The sequence below is a fragment of the Epinephelus lanceolatus genome, chromosome 21, assembly GCF_041903045.1.
Source record: "Epinephelus lanceolatus isolate andai-2023 chromosome 21, ASM4190304v1, whole genome shotgun sequence".
NCBI lineage: Eukaryota > Metazoa > Chordata > Actinopteri > Perciformes > Serranidae > Epinephelus > Epinephelus lanceolatus.
Window position 1 is genome coordinate 35,021,408 of NC_135754.1, and position 9,498 is coordinate 35,030,905.

The following is a 9,498-nucleotide window of genomic DNA, read 5'->3' on the forward strand; positions in this document are numbered from 1 at the left end:
TGATTATACTGATTGCAGTGACATTAGGGTTACCATGAAAAATGAGATGATGATGATAATATTATTGTTATTAGTATAATATTGATAATGTTATTGTAATACTTCAATTCAATTTTCAATTCTATTTACAAAGCTCATTTTCCCAAATCACATTTTGTCTCAGAGGGCTTTACAGCATATGACATCCCTCTGTACTTGGACCCTAACGGGGGATAAGGAAAAATTTCCCCCAGAAAAACTTAGGAAAAATGGGAGAAACCTCAGGAAGAGCAACTGAGGAGGGATCCCTCTTCCAGGACGGACAGATGTGCAGTAGATGTCATGTGTGCAAATGTAGAGTAATCCAATAGAAAAGTATGCAGTAATGTGAATTATAGCATAGTATTGTAGTACAATATTAAAAATGTTGACATTATTATGCTAATAGTGATTATAATAATAATAACTACTTCGTTTTTACTGGAACAAGGGGCACCTGAAATGACTCCCCCAACTTCACAACACTATGGTTTTTGATCCCTCTGTTTTTACTGTCATACAGGACTTGCTCTGGACTATATCCTCCGTACAAATTTTAAATCCAATGTGGGAATGCGAGCAGACTCCCAAAAAATTGCTGTCTTGATGACTGATGGAAAGTCCGAAGATGACATATTCCTTCGCTCACAGAACCTGAAGAACGCTGGAATCGAGGTCTATGCTATTGGTGACTGACTCTCAGTTTCAATAATGATGACGCTGAAAGGCATCAGAAAAATTTGTAAAATGAGGATAAGCTCTGAAACTACAACACTTATATAAGTGACATCAATATAAACTGAATGTGGTACTTCATGTTTCTCAAAATAAAAATGTTAGCTAGATCATTCCTTAAAGTGTAAAAATGACAGCATTTATCATTTATGTCAGTTTATGTCTTTATGTTATGAGCACCAGGTCAGGCTAATTTCAGTCTTTGTGATTTGATTATAGTAGTGGACCAAGTTGAACTAAAACCACTGGCTGCCCAAAAGAAAGAAAGTCAAGTTACAATCATGGGACATGCTTTAGCAAATATGAGCGGTAATGTAAGGTACATATGATTTGTAGTGAATGGAGTTAAAAATGCTCAACCATCAGTCTGGCCTGTCAAATGTTTAGTTTAGGTGTTAGAAAACCACAATTTTATCACTTTGCCAGCCGAATAGTTTTCTGTGTTTTGAGTCCCATTTTTCAACACAGGCATTAACACTATATTTTTCTCTCAGGAGTAAGGAATGCTGACAAGAATGAGCTGAGATCTATCGCCTCCGATCCTGACGAAATTCACATGTACTATGTAGATGACTTCTCATCTCTAAAGGACATCGTTGACGGCCTCACCATCAACATCTGTAACAGCGCTAATAGCTTAGGTAGACTGTCATCATTGAACAACATACATGTTAGCACTACAATGATGTGCTGGTATCAGAATCAAGGTATCAAGTTTTTAAAGCTGTTAATCACCTGCCAATGTTTAGGACTCTTCCAGTTAGATGTACTTGTCTTCCAAATAGCTTTAATGTCCTTTATAGGGACTTGCCAATGAAGTCACTGCAGCCAACCTCAACAGATACACACCATCCTCAACTCTCCCCAGGGGAGAGTTAATTCCAGCAGAACCATTTGCTTTTCTGTTTCAGACATCATGGAAACCAGGTTTTGGCCTGTGTGTGGTCTCTGTAATGGTGACTGAGATATTCTGCTGCCTCTCAAGGTCCAACACATCTGAGAAAGGATGTTGTAAACTGACTGGATCAGGAACAAAGTAATCAGGACAAAATAATCTCTCAATCAACAGCTTGCTCCCAGTGGGTCCATGTGTCCTGTTCCTTCATCCCTATGATCCATATGTCACATACTTCCTCCACCTGTGCTTGTATCTCTTCTTGAATCATGTGGCCTCTCTGCTTCCCTTTGACACCTTCTTAGCAAAGTCTCAGAACACTACCCATCCCAACGTCACTATTGCAGTGATACGATTCAAATTTTGTGGTAGTCCCAGCCACTGATGCAAGAAGTGGCTGATCTGTTTGAGTACCACTTTGTCCTTGAGGGTGTAGACTTTGCTAAGACAGAATCTGGATACCTTCAAGTGAAACTTTCCCGCCAACTTCTTCATCCTCCAGACCATGAACCTGGACATTCCAGGTTTAAAACTCAGCTGGGCCCGGATGACATGTCTGAAGATCCTTGAGGACCCATCTGCATTAAGGCACCAATATATTCACGGTCAAGTGATCCATGAAGACTCTGATAGGGGTTGTTGTGTATCTACAGGACCTCAACACCTTACCTCTGCTGACTTGACAACCAGGTTCAAAGTCATGGCAAACAGAATCACTAACACAGTGATGATCCCCTTTTCAAGCTGATGCTGTGCTGATGTTGTCATTTCAAAGATTGCTCTGAGACTGAGCAATTGTAACAATCCAGAATCACTGATCTTGTCTGGAACATGATGTGAAACTATTTTTCAACCAGCTTTTTCAGCATAGAGACATTGGTTTTGCCACAGAGCAGGAGAAGTCTAATCTGAATATGTTGTAGCTTCATTTTTGTTATTCTACTATGAACAGAGTCATGATGAATTGTGACCACCTGATAAGGAAGAGCCATGCCAGAACCAGGATCAGCAGAACCCAAACTTCTTACGTTTTAGAGGGAAAGACTGAAATGTGCAATATGGATAAGAATGTTAATAAATTAAAAGTAGCACAGGAAGTGTATCCAGACATAACTTAAGTACTCATGAAAAAGTAAACAGGATGAAAGGTTGCAACCACCCCTATAAGAACATTTTACGAATTAAAATTCCACTCAACTCTGGGTCCTTGACACATCCTTGACTTGCTAAGTCTCCAGATCATCTGGAACTTTGCTTGTTGTTCCTGGAGCAAGAACAAACACCAAACACTTCACTTATTTCATACACTGCACAAATTATCAGCAGCTCTTAGATTTACTGCAAGCTCACCTCCTTTGAAGGTGGTAGATCTTGTTTCTGTTCATCAGGCATTGCTGTCTTCAATGTGTCGGTTTTCATGCTACCACAAGATGGTGCCAAAGTCAGGAATTTTGAAATACTATAATAGCTGCTATGGTATGAACTTGTTCTCTCTGTCTATCTCAGTGTTTGCCAGGCTGGTGAATGGGACTGGTCTGTGTTCAGGACGACTGGAGGTGAAGTCTAACCAGTCTAACCAGTCATGGTCCTCAGTGTGTGAAGATGACTTTGACCAGCAGGATGCAGAGGTGGTCTGTAGGGAGCTGGGCTGTGGGGCTCCTTCAGTCCTCCAGGGGGCGCTCTATGGAGAAGTGGAGGCTCCAATGTGGACCAAGGAGTTCCAGTGTGGAGGTAATGAGTCTGCTCTCCTGGACTGTAGAAGCTCAGACTCAGATAGAAACACCTGCTCATCTGGCAAAGCTGTTGGACTCACCTGCTCAGGTAGAAGAGGAGCTGCAGATTTGATTTGGTTCATTTCTGTTGTAATGAAACTCACTTTGTTCTTTTACTGATGACTCTGGTTTCTGTTCAGATCCTGTCAGGTTGGTGGGAGGATCCAGTCGCTGCACTGGAACACTGGAGGTGAAACAAGGAGACTGGAGACCAGTGGATGGCTCTGACTGGACTCTGACATCAGCAGCTATAGCCTGTGAAGACTTGGACTGTGGCTTTGCTGTGTCAACAGGAATAAGACATGAGTCCATGCGTACATCTACATGGAAGATCAATCCTCATTGTATTCAGGCTGGATATACTCTGAGGGAGTGTGTCACATCAGGTTCCTCCTCTTCCATCCTGGAGCTCACCTGCTTAGGTAAGCCTGTCTGTGACATCATCTATGACTTAGTTAGAATCTCTTTATGTGGTATGAAATGCAGAGACACAGAGGTCTGCTCAGCAACATGACAGATGTGAATATGTTTATAATGAAATCATAATTGTTGATGATAACATCTTGTAGACAGTACTAATGATGTAATTGCTTGTGTATGTGACTTCCTCAATACAGTATGTCGCCCTCCATGTGACCTGAATGTAGAATACAGGCATTGTTTGAAGTCTAGCCTCTGAACTGACACCAGGCTCAGCTCTGTATGTAGTGGGGAGTGATGATAATTAACTCCCAAGTAAAATCGCATTAAATTTAGAGTCTGATGAAGGAATCTGCTATGCAAGCATTGGCAGGACAAACTGCCATGTGGCCATTGCCCTGGAGGACACCTCGCCACAAGTGGGATATACTGTGTTGTGAGTGCTTTTATTGTGTGCCGAGGCCCTTGCTGCTGTTTCACAATTCCTCCTGCAAGGAACCTGTGACGACAAAGGAAATATACTTATTAATGAATGGAGATGGATAAATCTAGTCAGCAGTCCACCTGATATGCAGCAGCTGGGTAAGATGCTCAGCTTTGCATCAAATAATTAAAAATCCTGCTCACCTGGCAGAGCTGTTGGACTCACCTGGGGTTCTTTTCATTATGTTAACGTCCTTCCTTGCTTCCTTCACTTCCTCCCAGTAAGTATGTGTGAGAGAGATGCAAATAAGAGACATGAAGATGGAGGAGTCAAAGTTGCCAAATGAGAAATCCTTGGTTCTACAGTGTCAGTCTTGAGTTGTGTCAGTTATTGAGCCACATGTGGAGGTGCATCATTTATCCCTCATGGCACTTAATAAAAGTAGAAACATGGGATACACCTGTGTTTCCTCACTCTAACATCCTCCAGAGGCCTCCTAACTCCTTGTCTCCTCAAGTTGCATGCAAGGGATTCAAAGATCCTCCATGATGGGAAAGGGGGAGCGATTTGTAGGTCACAGGAGGAGAGAGGACGTGATGTATAAGTTAGCACAATGAAAAGCATCCCTGATCAGGTAGAAGAGGAGCTGCAGCTGTGATTCTGCTTAATTTCTGTTCTAATGAAACTCACTTTATCCTTTTACCGAGGACCCTCTTGTTTCTGTTCAGGGCCTTTCAGGTTGGTGGGAGGATCCAGTCGCTGTGCAGGAACACTGGAGGTGAAACAGGGAGACTGGAGACCAGTGGATGGCTCTGACTGGACTCTGAAGGAAGCAGCTGTCGTCTGCAGAGACTTGGACTGTGGCTCTTCTATTTCAGCAGGAATAAGAAATGAGGCCATGCGCAAATCTGCATGGAAGATCAGTCCTAGCTGTATTCAGGCTGGACATTCCCTGAGGGAGTGTGTGACATTAGGTTCCTCTTCCTCCATCATGGAGATCACCTGCGTAGGTAAGCTGGTCTGTTACATCATCTATGACAGTAATCTTTCCAAGATATACTTGTATCAAAAACCCTGTAGTTGATCATAAGATCTTCCAGGCTGCACTTTGATGAAACTGCTTGTGTATCAGACTTCCTGAACTAATGGTTTGGGAATATGTGAATCTGTACAGTGTCTGATGAGATGTATCATGTCTGTTTCATAGTATCAATAATCACAAATAAAGATCAGTTTTAAAATTTAAATTCTCTCTCTCCCTCCAGACTCTGTCAGGCTGGTGAATGGGACTGGTCTGTGTTCAGGACACCTGGAGGTGAAGTCTGACCAGTCTAACCAGTCGTGGTCCTCAGTGTGTGAAGATGACTTTGACCAGCAGGATGCAGAGGTGGTCTGTAGGGAGCTGGGCTGTGGGGCTCCTTCAGTCCTCCAGGGGGCGCTCTATGGAGAAGTGGAGGCTCCAATGTGGACCAAAGAGTTCCAGTGTGGAGGTAATGAGTCTGCTCTCCTGGACTGTAGAAGCTCAGACTCAGATAGAAACACCTGCTCATCTGGCAAAGCTGTTGGACTCACCTGCTCAGGTAGAAGAGGAGCTGCAGATTTGATTTGGTTCATTTCTGTTGTAATGAAACTCACTTTGTTCTTTTACTGATGACTCTCTGGTTTCTGTTCAGATCCTGTCAGGTTGGTGGGAGGATCCAGTCGCTGCACTGGAACACTGGAGGTGAAACGAGGAGACTGGAGACCAGTGGATGGCTCTGACTGGACTCTGACATCAGCAGCTGCCTTCTGTAGAAACCTGAACTGCGGCTCTGCTATTTCAGCAGGAAGGAAAGAGGACTCCTCCAACAGATCTGCATGGAAGATCAACTTTGACTGTGTTCACTCTGGATCTGCTCTGAGAGAGTGTGTAACATTATTGTCCTGGTCTTCCTCCACCCTGGAGCTCACCTGTTCAGGTAAGCCCATCAGTGACATCTGTTGCTTCTCAAAGTCAAGGATGCTTCTTTGGAAGGATGGGTCCTTCCGAGTCGAGTCCTACAGAGGCTAGGCAAGATCCCTCCTAGCATTCAGTGAACACACATTGGAACAGGCTAGCGAGTGCTAAGGTACGCATCACTGAAGAAGGCCTGTCTTCAATTCTGGCAAATTACTCGCAAAGAACTGTGGGTAGTTTATGCCCACTGAGGATACACACATGTATCCTTGAAAACTCTCTGAAGGAAAGATTCAGTCACTGGGAGAATTCAAAGGATCCTCAACATTGGAACAGTCCTTCAGCCAGATTCGATGACATAGCCTCCTTAAATTCAGCCATTTAAGGAACCTTGCTTGACTTTGAGATGCACCAATCATCTGTGACAGCGATCTTCCAGTGTCGTCCTACCTCTGATCTGAACTGTAAAATTATCCAGGACAATAGCATCCTCAAGGGTAGAGAAGTGGGCTTATTCCCTGATGCTTCAAACTGTGGCAATCTGCCCTTTAAGCAACCTCCTGTGGTTTTATGTGAAGGTGTTGATTTCATTTCAACCAGACAGGGGCATTAGGGAGAGAATGAGCAGGCTTTAATTCATCCCCTCACAGTGACTTTAGTTAACTGATGAGTGATTTTAGGTGATTTAACGTGACTTAAGTTTAAGGTTGATGGGACCAGCTGTACTGATGTGTGTGTCTGTGAATGTGTTTCATCAGATCCAGCAGCTTTTATCATCAGATTGGTCGTCCTGCCGCTGATTCTGCTGTTGTTCATCACTGTCATCTATTTCATCTTTAAGGTACCGTACACATCTCTGTTGATTAGAGGACTGACTTAAACGCAGCCCTTAGCCTGTGTGTGTTGAACTAAAGAGATGAGTGATGCAATAACTCATATCTGTGTGCTGTCATGTCTCTCCAGACCACCAGGGGGAAGAAGCCAGGCCAACAGGAGAACATCGAGGTGGATTATTACAACCTCAGTGTTTTCAGAAATGAAGGAGGATCGGCTGAAGAGGAAGGAGCCCAGGCAGAAGAGTAGGACCTCCAAAGAGCTCATCTCACATCTAATTAGATTTCTCACCTGCCAAACATCAACTCTGAATGGAACATTTCTTTTAAATCCTTGTTAAACTGTTAAAAGAATGAAAGCAGGAAGAGATAACTAAAGGTCTCTCCTCTCAGTCTCAAGTGATAATCCAACCAGGTTTTTGGAGCCCAGTTTCACAATGAGTCAAGTCCATTTTGAACAATTCTGCACCTTGAGATTTCGTTCAGTGGCAGTGTAGTAAGTAGTCTGACCGTTATGTTGCAAGATGGAAAGTAAGTACATGGAGGTCAGGGTGGTGGATGGACATGTAGTGCATCAGACTTTCATGCAAGAGGACTTGTCACAGACCTACAATGAACATTTGCCTTTTTAATAACCAAAACAATCTTTCCCATGCCTTCACCATCAGTTATTTCCCATCACCACAACTTTTTTTCTAATCTTTATCAAATTTATTGTGTCTCGATGGCCATTGGAAACATGGAGTCCAGGTGGGCCTTGTTGAGGTTGTGCGTAGAAGGTTATCAAGGACATCAGGACATCAGTGGTGAACAACACCTTTTAGTTGAAGAAAGAGTCCTTTCGAGCTCAGTCAGGAGACTCCAGAAACGCCAGCAGGACTGCGGCGTCTGTGGTCGCTGGGGCGAAAACTGTGTGTGTGGAGTTTGGGGTAGGCCATGGAGAAGGACTTTCAGTCAAGGTTCTGACAAATAATCAGACAGCTCAGAAGAGGGAGGCAGAGCTTAGCCCAGGCTGTTTCCAGCTGAAGAGGAGAACTGTTGACTCAGACTGAGGACATTGTCAGATAGTGGAGGAAACACTTAAAGGAACTCCTGAACCAGACAGATATGCCTTCTATAGAGGAGGCAGAGCTTGAAGGATCATGGGAGGCCTTGTCCATTTCTGCACAAAGTCCTTTTTATCCAGTCTCTACATATCAGTCATTATTCATAACATGAACTTTATTTGTAGTCTCATAATACATAATGCTTGTAATCAGTTGCGCTTTGGTTGGTTCAGTTATTGATCATTAATAGCCAGTTTGAGAGTGTTCCTCATTTATTATTAGACATGGTTATCCTTGTCAGTACAGCCTATATTTGACCATGCATCATGTCATGGCTCATCTTGTATTGTTAATTAATAAATAAATATCTACATACACCCCACAATGACTTATTTGTGTACTTAAATCTTTTAATATCAGAGTCCCTTAAGTTTTATATTAACTTATAACTTAGTTATATTTGACTATGCATCACAGTTTCTTGTATTGTAAATAAATCTCTACATAAGTGAAAAAGTGAAAAATGTCTATCGTAGTTTGTTCAGAATCAAAGGTAACAGTTCCAAATGGCTTGTTTTGTTTGACCAACAGTCCAAAACCCAAAAGATAAATAAAAAGATTACTGTGAAATGAAACTGAGAAAAGCAGCAAATTATCCTACTGGAGAAGCTGGAATCATCAACACAGTTGACTGGTGAATTACCATTGCAGTTCCAGTGGTTTTGTAGCTATTATGGCACCGGTTTATTGATACTTTAACAATTCTGTCAATTAAGTAAGAGATACGTTAGACATTTCTGATATCTCCAAACCTAAAAACACAAAACTGACATTAACATGTTTGTTTTTTACTTCGCTGCTCGTACAGCCTGAATACTATAACAAGAATCTGAGAGAAAAACAAAAACTGTCACTTGTTTCTTGATTCATGAAGCTTAACTCTACTCAATACCAGCTAATTTAGCAAAATGTATTTTATTTCTAATCTCCTGTCATGTTTAACTTACATCAAAGGTGTTTGTGTACTGTGAACGTAACAGCACAATACGAATTAAAACTTGAATTTCTAATAATCACATACAATGTTTATGTGCAATCCTTATTTACACAAACGCTATGAGCAGTCAGAGGCAGGTGTAGATTTTGTTAATAACTACGAACAGATCGGAGCTACTAATATATTGATGATTGCCAAAATATACAGAAATTCCTTCTGCTGACATTTTATCAATGAGACCCGCAGACTTTGTGGTGGTTTTGGGTCTCTGTCATTATTATGTATCTTCTTGGCTTTTTTTGTCTGTTTGTAGTTGTTTTGTGTCTCTGTGAGGTCATTTTGATTATCCTTGTGTTTGTTTTGCCTGTTTTTTTTCAGTTTCTTTGGATCTCTTTGTGGTCTTTTTGTGTCTCTTTGTGGTC

At 42.1% G+C, this 9,498-nt stretch overlaps 1 protein-coding gene across 1 annotated transcript in view; it reads left to right on the forward strand.

The window, feature by feature from the left end:
* The window catches only part of LOC117247019 (scavenger receptor cysteine-rich type 1 protein M130-like), a 36,634-nt gene that overhangs the window by 7,844 nt on the left and 19,292 nt on the right, over positions 1 to 9,498 (forward strand). The window contains exons 5-11 of the mRNA XM_078163483.1: positions 542 to 706; positions 1,248 to 1,394; positions 3,155 to 3,469; positions 3,561 to 3,842; positions 4,993 to 5,274; positions 5,530 to 5,844; positions 5,938 to 6,222. Of these exons, the coding sequence (XP_078019609.1) occupies positions 542 to 706; positions 1,248 to 1,394; positions 3,155 to 3,469; positions 3,561 to 3,842; positions 4,993 to 5,274; positions 5,530 to 5,844; positions 5,938 to 6,222 (1,791 nt within the window). The remainder of the gene's footprint in view (positions 1 to 541; positions 707 to 1,247; positions 1,395 to 3,154; positions 3,470 to 3,560; positions 3,843 to 4,992; positions 5,275 to 5,529; positions 5,845 to 5,937; positions 6,223 to 9,498) is intronic.